At 43.0% G+C, this 22,249-nt stretch overlaps 2 protein-coding genes across 3 annotated transcripts in view; both read right to left on the bottom strand.

Moving 5' to 3' along the window:
- The window catches only part of LOC130872909 (zinc finger protein OZF-like), a 50,544-nt gene that overhangs the window by 6,896 nt on the left and 21,399 nt on the right, over positions 1 to 22,249 (bottom strand). The window contains exons 4-6 of one of the 2 annotated variants that reach the window (XM_057767285.1): positions 15,319 to 15,421; positions 4,654 to 4,780; positions 520 to 612 (exon numbers count right to left, since the gene is read on the bottom strand). In XM_057767285.1, the coding sequence (XP_057623268.1) occupies positions 520 to 612; positions 4,654 to 4,780; positions 15,319 to 15,321 (223 nt within the window). In that variant the 5' untranslated portion in view covers positions 15,322 to 15,421. Of the gene's footprint in view, positions 1 to 519; positions 613 to 4,653; positions 4,781 to 6,382; positions 6,684 to 15,318; positions 15,422 to 22,249 lie in introns of those variants that run through there. The other variant, XM_057767286.1, reaches the window with a different exon arrangement.
- Positions 10,941 to 11,613, bottom strand: LOC130872910 (60S ribosomal protein L9). Its single transcript, XM_057767287.1, has one exon. The coding sequence runs from the start codon at positions 11,603 to 11,605 to the stop codon at positions 11,027 to 11,029; it is 579 nt and encodes a 192-aa protein (XP_057623270.1). The 5' UTR covers positions 11,606 to 11,613; the 3' UTR covers positions 10,941 to 11,026.

Consider the following 22,249-nt stretch of genomic DNA (forward strand, 5'->3'; position numbering starts at 1 on the left):
AATGAAAAATTCTTTACTATTTCCTCCTCTAAAGCCCCATGTTCTCCCTCCGCGCCTGAGAAACATTCTCTGTGCTGCCTACCTGTCCATAACACATGTTCCTTACTCCTTTTCTCACACTATATGGAAGTATTTTAAGAGGAGAAGCATTTGTGTGTGATTAAGGATCAGGATAACTGCAAAGACAAGCACTTGTCAATAAGCTGGTATTGAAATAATGTCAATAAATGCCTAACTTAAAACATACGGTGGCAAAGGGAAGGGAACACGCACAATTGAAGACCCGGGTAAAGCAGCTAGATGGTTCTGAAGAGCAGCAAAACAAAAAAAGCTATTCCTCAACATCAAGAAACTGGTAGTTTAACACAGAATGTTGGGAAACCAGATAGAACAGGTGTCTGGTCCAGGAGGCGAGCTGTCCTCAGGACTGGGTTTAGACGGACCTTGTTGAAAACCGCCCGAGATGAACAGTATGGCGGCCTCTGTGTCCCACCCCTCTCGCCTCGTTCATTCACTGACCTGAGAGGCTCCAGACTGAGGCATCTGCCGTGCTCCACGGCCCAAGTCCATGCTCTAAGTTCAAGATCAATTCAGGTTTGGTCATGCAGTGCCCTGTGAGTGAGAAACAATGCAGGGGTTGTGACAAAGTGCTAATCAAGGCCCCTGATGGGAGCATTAGAAACATCTTCCTTCCTTTTTATTTATTTATTTTTGAGTGGACCAGAGACTAAACCTATGGCCTTACACAAGGTAGGAAAGTCACTGTCAACCGAGCTACAGCCCTAGCTCTCAGTGATTTACACATTTTTACTAAAGTAGGTTTTCACTCACACTCTCCACTGATGGAAGTGTTGTCCCCAAGTGGCACTTGAGGATTTTAAGAAACCTCCCAGGGGAGATGGATGGTGGAACAGTGGGTAAAGCCCCCGTTATGGATGTATGAGGACCTGAGTTCAGTCCCCAGCAGTCATGTAAAAGCGCTGACTTAAGGAAACACGATAGACAATTTGTCTGCTATAAAGGATAAATTAAAAAAGAAAAGTAGTCATAAAGAAAGAACCACCCAGAAGATTTGTAGGGGAAGAGCTCAACTGATCAAAGAAAAAAACACACACAGCTGGAACGACCATGCAGAGAGAAACACGGGGACAAAGACTGGCTACCTTAAACAAAGGAGATTAAAGAATTGGGAAGAAGAAAAGACAGGGTCTAGAGAGTCTGCTCAGTAGTTATGAGCACACGCTGCCCTGATCACAACCATATAAAGCTCCAGCTCCAACGCATCTAATGCCCTCTTTTGGCCTTCAAGGACACCAGGCGCACAAGTGGTGCACAGACATAAAAAAGGCAAAATATCCATACTCACAAAAATTTTAAAAATAAAAGAATATATATGAGAACATAGTTCCTTTTTTTTTTTTTTTCCTTTTTCCAGACAGGGTTTCTCTGTATAACAGTCCTGGCTGTCCTAGAACTTGCTTTGTAGACCAGGCAGGCCTCAAACTCACAGAGATATGCCTGCTCTGCCTTTCAAGTGCTGGGATTAAAGGCGTGCACCACTACCACCACCCAGCAACATGGTCCTTTTAAGAAAACAAACATTCACATTATTTGTGTTCCAGAAGAAAAGAGAATGGTTATAAAAACATAGACAGGCATGTCCAATAGAACCTAAAAGATTTGGACCAACAAATCACTTACATCCAAACTAGAAGAACTCCAAGACAAAGGGAATCCCAAAAACACAAGGAAGGAAGCCTGCAGTCGCTTATAAATGAGCACCTATTACTGGAACAGCCAAGTTTCCAGGACTAGCTATTACAATGACTTCAAATCCAGACAAAGTCACACAAGATCCAAATGACAGATCTGATATCTCCAACAAATAAAGATGTAAATCGTCTCCACAGAATAGAAATGGAGCAGACGAGGACATCACTACTACAAAAACGACCAAGGGAGCCTCATGCCAGAGACACAGTATTTCTACATAGAAATGAGCGAGCACAAAACACTCTGTACACAGTTAAAAATAAAACAAAACAAAATCCATGCATACTTAGTATGGATCAAAAATGCACTCCAGAGACAGGTGGGCAGGCACTGGTCAGCGGTCTGCTATGCAATCATCAGGTAAAGTTAAAGGGGAAGGAAAGGAGCTTGCTGGACACACTTTGCAGGGGACGCGCTCACTGGACACACTCTGCAGGGGACGAGCTCACTGGACACACTTTGCAGGGAACGAGCTCACTGGACACACTTTGCAGGGGACGAGCTCACTGGACACACTCTGCAGGGGACGAGCTCACTGGAACACACTCTGCAGGGGACGAGCTCACTGGACACACTCTGCAGGTGACGAGCTCACTGGACACATTCTGCAGGGGACAAGCTCACTGGACACACTCTGCAGGGGACAAGCTCACTGAAATACACTTTGCAGGGGCACTGAGGGAACCCAGCTCACTGGACACACTCTGCAGGGGACAAGCTCACTGGGACACAGTTTGCAGGGACATTGAGGTGTCATCTCCTACCTTTCCTCCTACTGAGACTGAACTGAGAAGCCTTGCCCTGCAGTGTGTTCCTTGCTACAAGGCTCTCTCAACAGAGGCTCCACGTAAAAAGGCCCAAAAGAATGTCAAATGAAACCTCTGACCTCCTAGAGCTAAGACACATCTTCCCTCCCCCATGGCATCAGAGGGCAGGGAGCTTCTCACTCAACAGAGGCTTCAGAACTTACATTCAGAAAAGAAGTACGTTCTCATGAATCAATTATTCTGCGAAACCTGGATATTTACATGCTATAGAAAGGGACCACTGTCTTGAGAACAAACAAAAGACTAGACTCTTCTTTTTTCTTTTTCTTTTTTTTTTTTTAAAGATTTATTTATTATATATACAACATTCTGCCTCAATATATGCCCGCATGCCAGAAGAGGGCACCAGATCTCAGTATAGATGGTTGTAAGCCACCATGTGGTTGCTGGGAATTGAACTCAGGACCTCTGGAAGAACAGCCAGTGCTCTTAACCTCTGAGCCATCTCTCCAGCCCAAGATGAGACTCTTTTCATACCATATAGAGAAATCAATTACAAATGAATTAATACAATTACAAATAGAATTACATGTAAGGTCTGGAACTCTAAGACTCGGAACAATGATGCAGATGGAGTCTTTTAATATATGCCAATCCAGTCAACAGAAGCAAAACCAACAGATGAGATTATATTAGACTAAATGTCATGTCTAGAATGAGAAAATACTGGAAAATTATTTATTCAGCAAGCAATTAATTTCTAGACCATATAAAGGATCTCATTCACTAAACATAGAAAAGTAAAAGATTTCATTAAATCTGGGCAAACAGTCTAAACTGATATTTCCCAAACATGATATACAAGTACATTTACAAGTAAAATTGAAAGAAATTTTCCCAAATTTACCACTGAATTATAGATAGAATGTTACTTTTAATATACAAAGTAAAAAATGCTAAAAAGTTACACAAACAGATAGTAGCAATATATGTTAGTGCAGCCACTTGAAAATACAATGTCCTGGTTGTAAAACTGGACCCAGAATGACATCAACACTGTGCCACTGCTGGCCATATTCAGTCAAAGGAAGTGACGTTAGCGTCTCCAGGGAAATCTGCACACTGGCGGTCTTCAACAAAGGGATGTGAGTAGAGAAGTGTGGCACATGCAAATTTAAAATAACATCGGTCACGGTGGCAGGTAAGCAGGCCATTCTGTTATCTGTAGGCTGTTATTCTGGGCTTCAAAAGACTGGCACCATCTTAAAACACAGGATGATCTTGGCACAAAGCCATGGCAATGAAATGAACAAAGATACATAACATTATGGAGGGGACCAGGATTGGTAGCATCCCCTTACGAGACTATCATGTATTTCTCTGCTGAGATTCCAGCCTGGGCACACTTTTGCCCACCTGTAAGTTGGTAAAACTATAAGTAAAAAGTAACTAAGGTTGGAGGCTTTTTCTGCTTCTGTTTTTTTGTATATCTGAGAGTCACATTTACTCACTAAATAAACCCAATAAACTCATATATTCACCAAGCACTGATGAAATCTTTCTTTGGGTAATAAAACTCCATTCGTATTTGGAGCAAACACATTTTTCCCAAGTCTCTCCAGGAAAGTTATAGTGTGTAGATGAAATGAGTCAGGCACAAAATGAAAAGTCCTCTGTGTTCTCATCAAACTTGCAAACTAACGGTGGCCTCAAACAGAGAGAAAAACAATAGGAACTAGAGCAAGGGCAAGACATGGGGCACGGGGGAGGGGAAGAAGGTAAGCAATAGCAGGACATAGCAGGAGGGGAGGCCTAGTGTAAGCTCTACAATACTATCACTATTATACCCATATATACGGCACCAACGAAATATTCTAAAATGGCATCAGAGAGATGTAAATGTTCCCCATACAAACAAGCGAATCCAGGGCTGGTACACTCTCAGTTATCACCAGCCAGACCACTACACACGATGTGCGGTACAGAGCTACACTGTTCTTCATCCATGCGTATCACTGCCACGCCAATTAAAATGTACAATATCAGATTAGCATTAAAAGTAAGCAACAATTCTACAACTGGTACCTCTGAGAATCACGGGAGTCTGACTCACCCAAGGACACCAGGCTGCTGTAGGTCTCCAGCATCACGTCCCTGTAGAGGGTCCTCTGGGCAGCATCCAGGTCCTGCCACTCTTCCCGGGTGAAGTCCACGGCTACGTCCTCAAATGATACCAACACCTAGAATGACAAATTTGTCTTCAATCCAAGTTGTGCTCACCCTTAGGAACAGAAAATGGGAACTGATTGTTTTATGTGTATATATGTCTTATCAGTGTCTTATAAAAATGTAGCCTGTTTTGTATTCTGTATTATTATAGAAGAAAAAAAATCAACACAAGAATCCTATCTATGTATTAATCTTGTGATTCAAAAAAATATGACCAGAAACTTTTCTAAGGAATTACAACAGAAACACAAATTCATAGAGGAATACATGTATATGCATGGTCTGTATTATTATGAGCAAAAGACAGACATAGATACATGTAACCATTAAGTCTGTAAAGGATGAACAAAACAATGCAAAGGCAGATGGGGCTGGGAGCACACCGCTGTGGTATAGTGCATGCAAATGGCAGGGCCGTGAGTTCAATTCCGAGAGCCTGGAGCAACTGTGGAATCCATATGGAATCATGTACACTGGTGTAGATGTTGGGGAAAATTTGTCAGTACTTAACATTTCCTGAATATGTGTTAACCAAAAATGAATTCTGAATCAAGTGTGCATGGATCCAAGGGGAGCGTGGCACCAGATCACGTGGTGCAGCACGGGGGAGCTGTTGTGCAGCACTCAGCAGCTTCCTGCTGTGATTCCACCACACACCTCCCGGGGAAACGACCAGAAAAGCTTTGCCTCACACGTATGTTTTAAACTATGCTGCTTTTATTGTAAATACATTTTCCACTCCCACAGAGACATGACGGCTTAATTATAGAAAGATTTAACATTTTCCATATTCTTCATCTAAGCATCAAACTAGTATATGTCTGAATTGTATTGTTAGAAACACAAGCCTTTCATGGCTTAGTATGCACCTTGCCTTCATCTTTAATTAAAATTGTATGTATACCAAAGAATCGTTTTAAAATAACTTCTTTATGGTTTCTCATCAGTAAACCTTTGAGCCATTTGTATACCTATATATCTAGGGTCATATAAAATATCTCAGATAAAAAGTGGTCATGCATGCAAAATGTTTTAAATGTCCTAAATGGTAGAAACTTGATTTTTCCTCTATACATGGTCATAAACAATAAATATCTATACATATCTGAGGCCCTTCTGAAAAGTACATAGATTGACAGAATATTAAATTCTGTATAGTTTAGACAACAACCATATAAATGAGTTTGGAATGTCAGGGCACACACAAGCATGAGTTCTACATTGGGCCAGTATACTCTGTAATTAAAAAACAATTCCAGACCACTAACATCCCTCTGAAGGGAGAAAGACAGTTACCTAAACTCCGCTATTTCATCCACACAAGCCCATCTAGAGCACAGATAAAAATGGGAATTCTACACACAATGTTTGTTTCCACTGGCTTCATCCTAAGGGACCAGGGCAGAAGAGAGAGGGCAAACTCACAGAATTTACTCCTGGAAGGTAACTTCAAACAAGGTTTGCTTACTGCCGTTGCCAATAATCAAGCTTTTACCGTACTTGCCCGCAGAAATGAACAGGGCAGAGTGAACAGAAAGCTCTAGCAATCTGGCAGATCTTAGACCTTCCTGAGCCCAGGCCTTACTTACAGAAATCTAGTCTGCTCTGAATACCTCCGCTTTAACAAAGCCACGATGAGGGAATACAGGCGAAACTCCCCAGCTCTGGAGGAAAGGGACCCGGGCACATGCCAATCTCCCTGCAGCTCAGAGAGACTAATGATTCCTGAGGATCATGTCTTCCATGGATTCCAATCCCTAGTGGTGTTACAGAAAAGGAGACAACACAGATCATGAGATCTCTTTGGTGACTTTTGTGTGGATCTTGAACATGAATGTTGCAGATGACATGGTGGTGTTGCAGCGCCAAAGCACTGGACATGCACACAAGGTCTGAGGGGACGGTCAATCAACAGGCAGTCTGGCAAGGGTTGAGTCTATGGGAAGAGGAAGTACAAAGATTGTTTACATGGAATCAAGCCAATCTTCTCAGCTTTGCTCTTATGGGAAATGCCCGCAAGCAATTATAGCATTCTTTCAAAAGCCTTTGCTGCAGTGCTGAGAAAAAGACAAAATAGAGAGTGTATAAAACAAGCACCAGGAGAAACACATGCTTAGTAGAAATGTGGGAAGAGGGACTTACTGTACGGGAATGCTTGCAGGGAGGAGAATCTTAGGACTTTGTCTCCAGACACAGAAGTCAGCACTCTGGATTTGATAGCTTGCTTCCTACACATATGGAAAGCTCAGGGACCAGAGGTGAGCCGTAGGGGAGAGGTGCGGCTACCCCAAAAAACAAAGGATTACCAGACATGGGAAGAAGAAGGCCCTCGCTCTGCATTCTATCAGGAAGCCAGAAACTTACAGACACCCAACACAATTTCCAAAAGAGATATCTTATACTAATTATGCTTTAATCAATAATATATATATATATATATATCTTTATATGCCAAGGAGTGGCATAACTGGATCATATGGGAGATCTGATTTTAGCTTCTGGAGAATTCACCACATTGGTTACACCAGTTTGCATCCCACTCATAGTGAATTAGGGTTCCATTCTCTGCATCCTAGCCAGCATTTGCTGTCCGTTGTTCACTTGGTCTGGAATGAGATAAAATCTAATACTAGTATTAAATAGCACGCCCCTAAGTGTTAAGGATGGTGAACAGTTTGAGATATTCCTACACGTTTCTATTCTCTTTTTGAAAACTCTCCTTGGATGCATTTTTTTCTCTTTGATTTTGAGAATTTTGTATAGTATGGATATAAGTCATTGTCAGTCATTGACCTTAGCTCCTGGGAAACATTCCAAAGCTCACTTCCCACACTACATCCTACAGGGCACTACCTCCCTTTCTTCCAACAGTTTCAGAGCTCCAGGCTCCTCGTGGACCCCTCTGATCTATTGAGAGTTGATTTCCATGCAGGGTGGTAGATAAGGGGCTCTTTTATTCTTCCTTCTATAGACATCCAGTTTTCCCCAGCATCATTTATCGAAGATGCTCTTTTCTCCAATGCATTTTTGGGGCATCTTTGACAAACTGAGATGCCTATAACTAGATGCAATCACATTTGGATCTTCTACTTTGTTCTGCTGACCTGCATGTTTGTTTTGTGACAGTGCCATGTTGTTTTCATTACCATTGCTCTGTAACATAGCCTGAAATCTGGTGTAACTGTCCTTCCAGCACTGTTCCTTTGCTTTGGATTGCTTTGCCTAGCTAAGACTTTTGTGGTTCTGTGTGAATTTCAGGATTATCTATCTATCTATCTATCTATCTATCTATCTATCTATTTATTTTTGTGTGCATGTATGTGTGTGTACACGTGTGGGCATGTATAATACTATGGGAATTTTGACGGAGATTTGCTGAACCTATAAACGGCTTTTGGTAGAACAGTCTATTGTAATAAATACGCTGGTCTGCCCTGTCAGCTGTCCCTTTAAGAGACAAGCCCCTCCCAGCACTTGGGAGGCAGAGGCAGGCGGATCTCTGTGAGTTCGAGACCAGCCTGGTCTACAAGAGCTAGTTCCAGGACAGGCTCCAAAACCACAGAGAAACCCTGTCTCAAAAAACCAAAAAAAAAAAAAAAAAAAAGACAAGCCCCACCCACTCCCAATCTCCCCCTTCCCGCCAAGCAGATCTACTGATCTTCTGCCTCCTCTCCATCTCTCTCTCCCTCCCTCTCTCTCCTTCTCCTTCTTTTGAAGCGGCAGTCTCTGCCTCTCCCTCCCCTTTCTTTCTTTCTTTCTTTCTTTCTTTCTTTCTTTCTTTCTTTCTTTCTTTCTTTCTTTCTTTCTTTCCTTTCTCTGTCCCTCTAACTCTCTCTCTTTCTCTCTTCCCTTTATAACTCCTTACACCTATACCCTTCCCAATCCCACTAAATAAACTCTATACTCAGGCTCTCTTTGAATTGCTTATCCATCCAGCGGCTCTGCGGCAGCAGTCTCTGGCCTCGGTGCCCTCTCGGAGCCTTTCTGGGTCCAGCTTCCCCGGCACCCTGCGGAAGTGCAGGGCTTCCCCAGGTGTTGGGGCTTTGCTGTTCCTGCTGCTGCCGTCCAGACAGGAATTTCCGTGGAGCACAAAATCTGTTACTTGCACTGAATAACCGCTTTTAATTTAAGCATATTTTTCAGTATCTAACACGCTAAAAGCAATTCAAACTGTTCAAGCCGGCCACAGAGTTACAGCTGCGACACCTACTGTCCGGTAACGGTATTGCACCTACTCTAACTCATTACAGGTGAGATTTGTAAGGTCAAATTTGTAATTTATAAGGTCAACATGACAGATAATTTAATGATGCAAGAGTTCAACAGCTTTTTTACTTATACCATGAATAGCATCATGCAAGGCTTATGTGATTTACCTTCTACATCACTATATTTAATTCTAGGGATTAGCTTTGTCTTCCATATTTTCTCCTTAAAAAATGGTTTGATAACAGAGCCAAGAATGAGGCACTTTTAGAAATTATACAGTCTTTACAGACTGATAATGACCAGCTAAAAGGGAAAATTATTAGCACTCTAAAAAGGACATGACCAATTTGATGGATAAAACCCAGTCCGTGACAGAGGGTGCTGAGACATTGTCTGAGAGAATTTGTACTGTTACCTGTATTCATCGAAATCTATTGACAGTTATAATAGATTGATGGATAGAGTGTTTCTTCAGGAAGGTAATATGTATGCCATAAAAATTACGTCCAAGGATATTATTTTTACTGAACAGACTTCATACCTTGGAATCCTCAATGAGGACATTAGAACAGAACACCAGACAGGAGATCTAGACTTTACAAAAGGCAGTGGTAGAAAGATTTAAAAAGATTGAAAAATTTATCAAATTTGATGACCAGGGACAAAAGGTACAAAGACAAAATTTCGCCTCATCAATACATACCACGCTCTGGGATATCTTACCCAGAGTTCTAACTGCCTATCCAGTAATCTCCTCGGAAAGAGCATCTGACACCAAGTACCTAAGGCAGTCAAAGAATATACATGGAAACCCATACGTATAAGTGCTCTAAAGAAATTAAACAAACAATAGTTAATTATGGCCTACGTTCACCGTTTGTTAGGGAAATGGTCAAAACATGGGTTTCAAGCAATAAGGCAAACCCACAAGATTGGCTTCAATTAATCTCAGCAGTCCTAGAAGACAGACTGCAGCTTCTTTGGAAATGTTACTGTAGAGAAGAAGCAAAATTTTTATAACAACAGGGAAAAGCAAAATGACTTACTATTTCCCAAGATCAAATTCTGGGCGAGGGACTTTACTCTGAGGAGGACCTGGCTCTTTATGACGAACACACCTTGTCCCTATGTAGCACGGCAGTTTTAAATGCTTTGGGCAAGATTCAGAAACCAGAAAAGAGAATTAAATCATATATCAGGGTTAAACAGGGCCAAAAAGAACCCTTTAGTGACTTTTTACAAAGATTAAACTAAGGCTGTACAAGTAGGAGTAGCAGACCCAGAAGTTAGATGTGTATTCATTGAATCTTTGGCTTTTGAAAATGCCAACTTAAAATGCAAAAAGATTCTTGGGCCTTTAAAGGTTAGATCAGCACCAAGAGATAAATGAATCTTACATATGATAAATGTTGAGACATTTGACTATAGTACTGAAGCTTGGGTAGGAGAAGCAATTTCCAACAGTATGAGGAGACGCCAAAATGCCTAAAGTTTTAACTGTGGTAGAACAGGATGTCTGAAAAGGGATTGTAGACAAAAAAATTCTAGAAATAATACCTCCTCTGGGAATGGCAAGAATAGGAGGACTCAGCCTTCAGGTGTATGTAGAAGGTGTGGCAAAGGCCGACATTAAACCAGTAAGTGTAGATTGACAAAAGACAGACAAGACAACACAATACCATCAGAAAACTCCCTTGGGGGGCCTCTTGCAGGTCCCCATGTGGAACATGATCCAATCATTCCCAGTGACTGTGGAAAACATATCTCATCAAAAAAATTAAAAAATCCAATACCTACTGTAAAAAATCATACTAGTCTGGACGATAAAATAGACATAAAAGTGAATCAAAAAAGAGAAGAAACTGAATGGGATAATAGGTAATTTAGTGTGAACTTATTCATACTACTACCAATAATAGTGGGTATTAGAATGAATAATTGTGGGCTATTCTTTTTTTTTTTTTTCAATACAAGTCTTTTATTGTCCCAAAAGACACCCCAAATCGTAATAAAATTCCGAGCTTGTTTCTGGGACTGGTACCTTATGTCTACTCATCAGCCTGCTGCACTGTTCCCTTTTCAGACACATAGATACCATCCAAAAACTTCCTGATATCCTTGTTCTTAACTGTTGTGGCCTGCTGTATCAGAGCCGCCGAGTTTGAAACAAGTTCAATATCATTTCCTTCAAGGATTAATTCATCCTTCTGGGCTTGAGAGACAGAACAAGCAACGCCTGTCCTCATCCGAACCCTGCGGATGTATTTTTCACCCAAGAAATTTCGGATTTCAACCAAAGACCCATTCTCCTGAATAACGACGTTGATGGGGAAGTGAGCATACACAGACCTCATCTTGTAGCGGAAGCCCAGTGTAACACCCTTGATCATGTTTTGAACGTGGCTGCAGATGGTTCTGACGGTGGCCAGTTCCTTCCTGTTGCCCCACCATTTGTCAACCCGGAGCCTCTTCTTCTTCTTCCCAAGAAGGCTCAGCTCTACGTTGATGTGATTGAAGTCCCTCCGGAGGGTTCCTCTGGGGCCCTTCACAATGACTGTGCGCCCCTTCAGAGTGATGTCCACATTTTCTGGAATGTCGACTGTCTGATTGCTGAGAATGGTCTTCATTCTCGCAGTAGATGGGGCAAAGAGCTTGTGGGCTATTTTTTATGGACAATTTACACTGGTATAGATTCTTGTATATTGATACAAGTTCAAATTATCTTGTTATTTGTTTACAATATTTGTACACCTATGCAAAGTTATTTTGTCAGATTGTATATATGTATGTTTCTACCTCTGTTTAAGACATTTTGTATATTGATACAAATTTTAGGATATATTTATCATATTGCATTACATAGTCCTACCTCTCTGATCAAGATACTTATACATTGTTTACATTTTGAGGTCATTGTCCTCATTTAGTTCACAGTTGTTTACAGATTATTTAATATTCTGATATGGAGTCTTAGTCCTTAAGTTATACAGGTATTAAGTATTATAGGTCAATAGTTATTCATGTGTGTTATACATATAGTCGGATTAATTAGGTTCTTTAGATACAGAGATTGCATTCTGCCTAGATAGCTAATCTTCAGCCACTTCAATGATCTGTAGATCATGGCATTTAAATAACTTAGAATTCTGTTGACATGAGACACGGTTGTTCCTGACAGTACCAATCTATTCCTGAGAGAATGTTGAGCACCAAAGACACTCCACTTGGCATTTGTTTTCTTCTTAGCACAACTGGCCTTTGGGCAAGGAGCTGCCTATGCCTCAACCACTAACAAAGTACATGGTGTCTGGACTGAATAAGCAGAACACATTCACATAAAAGACTGCCAAGCCTTGCCAAGACAGGACAAAACGGTTCTGAAAATTTTCCTGCTTCTAAAAATGGTCTGTTAGTTACGCTAGGCCTTAGTCAAAGTTGGTTGCTTCAACACTGCAAATGTTAAAGATTAGATAGTCATAGTTACTGTACTCTTATGATCTAGCCAAGCCATTTCCAATGCAAGACTTAGACTCTTTAGGATAAAATGTTTATTAAAACATTTAGCATGTGTCCTTGCTTAATATTGTTTATGTTGGTTATAATCCTAATTTTATACTTGATATCTGTTCCTAGTATATATGGTTTTTTTAAGATTTATTTATTCATTTATTTATGCAGTATCCTGACTGTAGGCCAGAAGAGGGCACCAGATCTCATTATAGATGGTTGTGAGCCACCACGTGGTTGTTGGAAATTGAACTCAGGACCCTGGAAGAGCAGTCAGTGCTCTTAACAGCTGAGCCATCTCTCCAGCCCCCTACAGTTTTGTATTGGGTTTAAAACTCTCTTATTTATACAAAAGGGGGAGGTGATGGGGAATCTCTGTCAGTCAATGATTTTCAAGAGGTTGGACCAGGTTAGGGGAGTGATCTTTTGGGTACCTAGAGAAAAGCTGCTGGTGCCCAGGGCTTTCTCTCTCTCTTTCTCTCTCTGTGGTTTCTACGCTACACAACTGAGGTTGGACTTCTGGTTCCTGTTTCATGAGTTTTCCACTTATAATAAAGAAAATATAATTTGTTTATCTTAGAGTTAGCCTGGGTTTCTTCAACCTGTGTCATTCAACACACATCATCACTGGGTCCTCACTGGAACTCCTCTGGGACTCCTCTGGGATATCCTGTGGCTGCCCCAGGATCTACAGGGCCAGTTCCTTCACGAACTCTACCGGGTTCTAGATGTAGTAGATGTTAGGGTGTGCCAACTCAGGGCTATGACCTGGGTGGTAGCTGAGCTGGTCAGTGGGGCCACTGGGGCAGCCTTCTTTAGGTGAGGGACGAGAGTCAGAGCTACACTCATGCTATCAGGGTCAGTTCTCCCTCGCCTGTGGTGAGGGATGGAGCCATCTCTCCCAGCTTTTCCAGGGCCAGAAAAGGGTGGGGCTGGCTCAGCATGGCCCTCTGATTTCATCATGCATCGTTCCTACGGTCCTCTGAGATGACACAGGCCACAGACATCAGCACAGACCCCAGCTGCAGCTGGACCTCAGACCTACACATAGCCCTCAGCAAGCAGCTGGGGCCCGGATGACACCATGGCCCGAAGTGGCAGCACAGGCCACCCAGATCTATACGGCCCCTGCTGGAGCATGGACCCCAGACTCCAACCTTGGGGCTCTGTGTGGGCCTGGTGGCAACATGGGACATGGACTTCAACACAGACCCCAGTTGTGAAAGGACCACGGACCCAGGCACAGTCCTTGGCAGCCACCTGGGTCTGGATGTCACCATGGCCTCAAATGGAGGCCATTGGCACCGCTGCGGAAGGCCATGGAAGTCACTGGTTTTTAAGTTGGTTTTGCTGTCAGGCGGTGGTGGCGCACGCCTTTAATCCCAGCACTCGGGAGGCAGAGGCAGGCGGATCTCTGTGAGTTCGAGGCCAGCCTGGTCTACAAGAGCTAGTTCCAGGACAGGCTCCAAAGCTACAGAGAAACCCTGTCTCGAAAAAAAGAAAAAAGAATAAAAGTTCTTTGCTTTTCCATACTGGACTTGGTCTCCTAGGTGGTTCAGGGGGGACTCCGTAATCTGGGCATAATGCTGTGATCAGTCATGTAAGCTGAAATAAAGCCTTTTCCTCCAGGTTGCCTTGGTCATGGTTTTTCGGCACAGCAGTAGAAACCCTGACAAAGACAGGCACTCACCAGGCGAGCCTGGCATACAGGCTGTGTGGCAAGGCTAGGTCTAAGGACTGGGGACAGCAAAAGCAGAGGAGGTTCCAGGGATTCACCAGTTGAGAAGGCGCACACATATGTGCTCTGGACTAGGCTTTTATTGGCTAATGAATAAAGAAACTGCCTTGGCCTGTTGATAGGGCAGAGTAGAACTAGGTGGGAAAACTAAACTGAATGCTGGGAGAAAGGAGGCGGAGTCAGTGAGAAGCTACATAACTCTGCCAGGACAGCCGCAGGACAGAAACTTGTCGGTGAGCCACAGCCATGTGGCGATACCACAGATTAATAGAAAAGGGTTAATTTAAGATATACGAGTGAGCTAGAAATATACATAAGCTAATAGGCCAAGCAGTGTTGTAATTAATACAGTTTCTGTGTGATTATTTCAGGTCTGGGCATCTGGGAACAAACAAGCGGCCTCCCTACAACAACCCGGCCTCCCTACAACAACCCGTGTTTCCAAGCCAAGGTCAGTTACTTAGTGTCTCCTCTGTGAAGTTAGAGACTTGTTTTTCATGGACAAGAAAAGTACATAAACCAACTTATATATTTTTCTACCTAAGTTTTAAAACATTTTTAATTCTTCAAAAAATGTCATAGATGAAGACAATGGGTTGAGGTTTTTTTTGTTTGTTTGTTTTGGTTTTTTTTGCTTTGTTTTGTTTTGTTTTTTGGAGACAGAGTTTCTCCGTTTCACTGTTTAACAGTTCTGGAGTCCTGGACCTTGCTTTGTAAACCAGGATGGCTGTGAACTCACTGAGATGTCTGTCTCTGCTTTCCAAGTGCTGGGATTAAAGGTGTCCACAGCCAGCCTAGACAATGCATTTTATCTGTCCACACCCAGCCCACCCCTTCTTCTCCCTGGAACACTCAGTTCCAACTTCACATCCTCTTTTCCTTAAATAACCCACTGAATCCCAGTGTTCATGGAGGTGGGGCCATCCCCTGGAGCACGGGGTTACTTACCAGGGGTCCCACCCAAAGAAAACCGATTTGCAAGATGTGTTTATTCATTAAACCATGATGTAAATTATATCTTTGGTGCAATGTAAATAAGAAGCCCACAGAACGATCAGGCCTGTGTTCCTTGCCAGAGATGTGTCACAGACTCACCATTTCTGGTTCCAGGACACCCAGTGTCCTCTCTGTGGCTCTAAGGGAGCAGCACGTCACCGGGAAACAGAAGTGGCATTAGAGCCTCTTGATCAAGATGAACCTGAAGACAGATCACATGATGGTTTGTTCAGAGACAAAGACTGGACATTCCTCACCTTAGCGCTGGGCCAGACAGGGTTTTATTTCTCACCCCCTTGGACTCTGAGTAACAGCAGGTGGCACAAAGCCTAGGGAAACTGAGCCAGAAGGCAGAGCTTCCTACTCAGGACAGCCTGCAGCTATCACTGTGGCCCAGTTAGAGGCTGGCCTCGAATTATTAGCCTTTCTTATGCTTCTCAGGCCTGAGACTATGGACTCCTGAGCACTGCACCTCCTTAACCAGGCTCACCTTGAAACAGAACAAATTGTTATTCTGAGATACTAAGGTATGCAAACATTTAATATTTCATAACTTCTAGAAAACTCTCGTGTTCTTCCAAGGGCAATTCTTCCTTCCCACAGAGTCAAGTGAACGTTGTGACTTTTAAATCAAATTTTTTGTTTGATTGTACAACTACCCACTACCCCCTCCAGCTTTGTCACTTAGGAAATTGTCTGAGAGTCAATGGAGTGCACATCACCAAGCCCTGCGGGCAAACCATTCCGACTCCAGGCTGGGGACACTCTCTGAAGCCCAGGCTTACTTCGTTTGAAACTTAACTCATCTAAGTGCTCAATTCCTGTTAATTCCTTCTTCCTCCCCACACCAGGGACTGTGGTGTTGGTACCAATGCAATGGTCATTACAGATCAGTCACAAAGAGCCCTGCTGGGGCGAAGGGCACAGAGCCCAGTCCCCAGGGTAAGTTCACGCCTTTTCTTCACACTGTGCACATTGCCTGTCTCTCAGTATGTTTTCAGGCATGATTACTGTATGGGTACTAAAAACTTCATTCTTGCTTTCACCAAAACTTCCACAGCTCTCCTAAGAATATTTTTTAACCATATTCATATAATTTATATTCACTCAGTACAGTCTTTGCCCTCTTCTTTAAGGATTAAATGCCCCCAATACAACTTTAGACTTTTAGATAGTCATTTTCTTACAGTAATCACGTGGAGGTTGGAATCATATTCTGGACAATCATTGCATGTTTGTGCCTTAGCAAGAATCTGGCAGTAAAGGGCAGTTAACTCCCCATTGTTCTGTAAGACTTTAAGACAATACTGAAGCCATTTTGACAATTCTGAATCCTCTCAGCCTCTGTGCCACAGTGCTTCCCCTCCTCCCCTGGGAACCAAGGACCTAACAGCTACACTCGCACGAACTCAGTTCCTGAACAATTACCCATATACGTATGTTTTGGTTCAGTCCCCTGGGGAACGGGGTCAAAATGACCTCTTACCTCACCTGATCTGGCAACAGCTCTCCAGTCAATTATTGGTAATAGCCCTTTAAATAAGCCAGTCAAAATAGTCAAAGAACAACCTCCCTTGCTTCTGTGGCCCCTTTAAAAGTAGACTGTACCAGCTATTCGAGGTCCCTCGGCTTCCCAAATGCTGGGGGACCCTGTCATGACAGAATTAATAAAATCCTCATGCTTTTGCATCGGCTGTGGTGTGTGAGATGCGTCTCTGGGGGCGACTCCTCCTCGGTGTTTGGACGCTGGAGTCCAACAGTCCCAGTGCTGCCACAGATGAAACACAAGCCTTCGCACATATTAGCCAAGCGCCCTACTGCCGAGCCATGGCCCCAGCTCCTAAACGTTCAGTTCTAGGCAACTGTTCCTCCACTGAGCTACATCTGAAATTGTTTTTGAGGCAATGCAGGTCTATGTGGCCTAGGATAGGCTCAAACTCAATACTGTTCCTTCAAGAGTCTAAATTTGGGGATTACAGGTGTATGGCCATCATTACCAGCCCAGACACTTTAAATATTTTTAAAATATTTTCTACACGAATGTTTTGCCTGTATATGTGTGTGGGCATCATAAGAGTGCTGGATGCCCTCAAAGGTCAGAGGAGGGGTCAGAGTCTCTGGAATTGGATTTATGGAAGGTTACGCCATCATTGGGTACTGAGAACTGAATCTGGGTCCCCAACAAGAGCAACAAGCATTCTTTTTTTTTTTTTCTTTTCTTTCCATTTTTGGTTTTTTTTGAGACAGAGTTTCTCCGTGTGACTTCTGGAACCTGTCCTGGAACTTGCTCTGTAGACCAGGCTGGCCTCAAACTCATAGAGGTCTGCCTGCTTCTGCCTCCCAAGTACTGGGATTAAAGGCGTGCGCCACCACCACCCGGCACATTCTTGTGTGGTAATGAGCATTCTTACCAATAAGCCATCTCCCCAGCCCTGGCTAGGCTAACTTTAAATAAAGGCCAGGCATCATGGGTAAAGTTAACGCTGCTGTGCTCAGCCCTTCCCCGACATCCATACGCTTGCACACTCACGAATGCTCTCGGCTTTGCTATCGACTGGACGGCTGTTCTAGCTGGGGACCACTGGGAAGCGGGCAGAAGGGTTCGATGGAAAGGACTCTCTGTCATCTGAGCAGGGACCAACTGCCCCACAGGGAATCCTGGAGGTCACATAGCTTCCATAGTGAGAGTCAAGAGATTGTAGATGACCAGCCTGGTGCCACTGCATAGCTGATGCCCTCATCCCATGAGACAGGCATGATATGAGCAAGCACCTCCCTAACAGAGGGTACTTCCCAGGTTATATGAAATCAAAGACCCTTCCATTGGCAAAAGCCCAAGAGCGATGTCTCTATCCCACCTAGCCCTTCCTCCTTTTAGCCAAGGTCTGTACTCCATATACAGCCCGTGAGTATCTTGGATTGGAGGCTGACTTTGATGTGCATTTGGCAGAGACCTTGAGGACAGCCCTGAGTTCACATCCCTCACTTCATAGATGAGAGAGCCATGGCCCACTAAGGGGTGAAGTTGAGAGTGACTGCTGCGATGAGTGTATTCATTTGGCGAATTGTCACTGAACACATACACCGTACCAGCTGTGTGTGGTGAATGGTCACATACACCGTACCAGCTGTGTGTGGCAAATGGTCACATACACCGCGCCAGCTGTGTGTGGCGAATGGTCACAAACACCTCACCAGCTGTGTTCTAGGCATCAGTGAGAGAATGAAGTCTTGCCTTGGGGAAGGAAACATTTTAGCAGGGAAGATTCAGACAGCTACAGAGTATACATGAACCACACAATGACATGGAGGAAAATGAGGCAAGGGATCACAGGGCAGAGAATTTGAGTAGAAACAAATTGACTGGATCGAGCCCTGTAGCTGTCTAGGCAGGACCATTCCAGGCTGAGGGTTTCCTGGGCAAAGGCCGTAGGAAACAATTAGCTTAGTGAGTCTGAGAAGCTCAGCACTGAGGACAGTGTGACCAGAGCAGAAGGAAGAAAGCATGGAGATGCAGCAAAAGGAGGTGGAAGATACAAACACCAGAAGACACAGATGTTAAATATGCTTTCTTTTTTCCATTTAATATTTTTTGCTTTGTCAAAAATCGGGTGTTCTTAAGTGTGTGGACTGGTATCTAGGTCTTCGATTCAGTTCCATTGGTCCTCCTGTTTTTATGTTTTTCTGCCAATACCAGGCTGGTTTTGGTACTGCAGCACTGAAGTAGAGTTTGAAGCCACGGATTTTGATGCCTCCAGAAGTTTCTTTATTGTACAGGATTGTTTTGGCTATCCTGGGTTTTTGGCTTTTCCATATGAAGTTGAGTACTGTTCTTTCAAGGTCTTTGAAGAATTTTGCTGGGATTTTGATGGGCATTGCATTGAATCTGTAGATTGCTTTTGTTAAGATTGACATTTTTATTATGTTAATTCTACTTACCCAAGAGCAAGGGAGATCCTTCCATTTTCTTGTTTCTTCTTCAATTCCTTTCTTAAAGATTTAAAGTTCTTGTCATATAAGTCTTCCACTTGTTTGGTTAGAGTTACTCTGAGCTATTTTATGTTATTTGTGGCTATTGTGAGGGTGATATTTCTCTGATTTCTTTCTCAGCCCATTTATCATCTGTGTAAAAGAGGGCCACTGATTTTTTTTTTTGAAATAACCTTGTATCCTGTTACATTACTGAAGGTTTATGGATTGTAGAAGTTCCTTGGTAGAATTGTTAGAGTTGCTTATATAAACTATCCATATTATCAGTAAATAGTGAGAATTTCACTTCTTTTTTTTCTGATTTTTATGTTTAGGAATGTCCCTGGTATCCCTGCTCTAAGATCTTTATCCTAAAGGGATGTTGTATTTAGTTGATTGCTTTTTCAGCATCTAATGAAATTAACATGTGGTTTTTATCTTTCAGTTTGTTTATATGGTAGATTACATTGACAGATTTTCTTATGCTGAACCATCCCTACATCTCTGGGATGAAGCCGACTTGATAATGGTGGATGATTTTTCTAATATGTTCTTGGATTCGACTTGCCAGTATTTTATTTAGTATTTTTGCCTCAATGTTCATGAGTGAGATTGGTCTGTAATTCTATTTCTTAGTAATGTCTTTATGTGGTTTGGGTATCAAGTAATTGTAGCCTCATAAAAAGAGTTTGGCAATGTTCCTTCTCTTTCTATTGTGTGGAAATATTTGAGGAGTATTGTTATTAGTTCTTCTTTGAAAGAATCTGAGCTGAAACCGTCTGGTCCTGGGCTTTGTTTGATTGGGAGACTTTTGATGACTGTTTCTATTTCTTCAGCAGCCATAGGTCTGTTTAATTTGCTTATCTGGTCTTGATTTAATTTTGGTAAGTGATATTTATCCAAAAAGGTGTCCATTTCCTTTAAAATTTCCAATTTTGTGAAGTACAGGTTTTCAAAATATGACCAATGATTCTCTGGATTTCCTTTGTGTCTGTTGTTATGTCCCCCTTTTCATTTCTGATTTGTTAATTTGGATATTCTCTTTCTGCCTTTTGGTTAGCTTGGATTAAAGTTTGTCTATTTTGTTGATTTTTTCAAAGAACCAACTCTTTGTCTCATTTATTCTTTGTATTGTTTTCTTTGTTTCTATTTTGTTGATTTCAGCTTGTGTGGGATTTTTTTCCCAACCCTTTACTCTGAGGTAATGTCTGTCTTTGAGGTTGAGGTGTGTTTCTTGTACACAGTAAAAGGATGGATTCTGTTTTTGTATCCAATCTGTTAGCCTGTGTCTCTTTATAGGTGAGTTGAGTCCATTTGTATGAAGGGATATTAATGACCAGTGATTGCTATCTTCTGTTATTTTAGTTTTTGCTGTTGGTGATGTTATTTTGTGTGTTTTTCCCTTTTTGGGATTCCTGCTATGAGATCATCTATTGTCCATGTTTTTGTGGGTGTGATTTCAGCTCTCAATTTGATTATTTCCTGCCATCTAGTCCTCTTGGGTGAGTTTGCTGCAGAGTTCTCTGACATGGGCCTGCTCCCTTGGTGGTTGCTCCCCCTGCTCATGTAGAGTTTGCTGCCTCGGCCTGCTCCAATGGAGGTCGCTGGCTCAGACCTGTTTCTGTAGATGTCCCTGGCCTGGGCCCGCTCCCACGGAGGTCCCTGACTTAGGCCTGGTCCCACAGAGGTCTCTGGCTCTCGTCTACTCCCTCAGAGGTTTCAGGCTCATGCCCCTTTTGTTTTTAAAAACTCATTTCAGAGAGATTGGCTGTGGACCTTCCCTGGGAGTCTGGCAGAATTCTGCTGTGAGCCCGCCTGGGCCTGGGCTGCTCTCTTGTGGGTTCTCGTCACTGTCTCCAGTTCCTCGGTCGGGGGCAGCTTACACTGCGGTCCATTTCAGAGACGCTTCCACGAGCTGCTGAGAAGGTGTCTGCTCTTTGGTGCATGTTAGGTTCATATGGCGTATGGTGCCACTTAATTCTGGTGTTTCTGTTTATTTTTTGTGCAGATGTTCTGTGTAGTGGAGAAAGCGGTGCTCTGAATGGAGTTCATCTTTGTCCTGAAGGTCAGTGGTATGAAACTGTGGTCAGTGCATTTCTGGTATGAAGAGTACTTTATATCTCCTGGTTTGTTTTAGTTTGAAGTCTGTTTGCCAGATATCAGAAGAGCAACATCTGGTTGCTTCTTGATCACATTTGCTTAGGGTACTTTTACTAATATTGTCTTTGGAGGTAAAATGAGTTTGTTGTAGACAACAGATGGAGTCTTTCTTTCTTTCTTTCTTTCTTCCTTCCTTCCTTCCTTCCTTCCTTCCTTCCTTCCTTCCTTCCTTCCTTCCTTCCTCCTCCTTCCTTCCTTCCTTCCTTCCTTCCTTCCTTCCTTCCTTCCTTTTTCCTTCCTTCCTTCTTTCCTTCCTTTGTAGGGACATAGCCCCACCCATTGGGGGCGTGTTCGCCTCGGGCTAATGTTTACGGATAAATCTGCCAGGCGTGAGCCCAGCAGCCCCTTTTTTTCTTTTGCTCCGCTTTTCCAGTACTCCGCGGGAACCTGTGGTCCTGTAAGTCTATTTCCTTATTAAAGCTGTATATATCTATATAATCTGTCTACATTCATTTGCGCCACCATATTTGCCGTCCCAACGTCGGGCTATTTTGCCCCCGGCCCGGCACAGGGGGGGCGCAAGCTCCACCTTTCCCTGCTAGTTGCCTGAGCTCAGGAAGGCTATTTACAGCGCGCTCCCTGCTCGCTTTCCCTTCCCCCACTCCAGGCCACTACAGTCGCAGAGCAGCGACCCCCACAGAGCAGTTAATAGCTCCCTGCTTCTTCCAAACCCTCACTGCCTGATTTAAGTGAAGCACCTGCGGTTTTGAAGCAAAAGCCGCCAACCCCTTCCCTTAACAGGCAGTACAATAATTTTTGTTTTGAGTTAATTGTTTCAGACCGGCTCTGGCTTAGACCACGTGGACTCAGGTGCATTTCTTTAGCCACCACTGGCAGGAAAACTTCATTACAGGTACATAATTTTCTTTTATAAATAAGAAAAATGTCTGAAAACATTACC

This window comes from Chionomys nivalis, chromosome 4 (genome assembly GCF_950005125.1).
Source record: "Chionomys nivalis chromosome 4, mChiNiv1.1, whole genome shotgun sequence".
Taxonomy (NCBI): Eukaryota; Metazoa; Chordata; class Mammalia; order Rodentia; family Cricetidae; genus Chionomys; species Chionomys nivalis.

Bases quoted from the DNA above. Each gene is read 5' to 3' on its own strand.
- LOC130872910 (XM_057767287.1), bottom strand. From the start codon at position 11,605: ATGAAGACCATTCTCAGCAATCAGACAGTCGACATTCCAGAAAATGTG.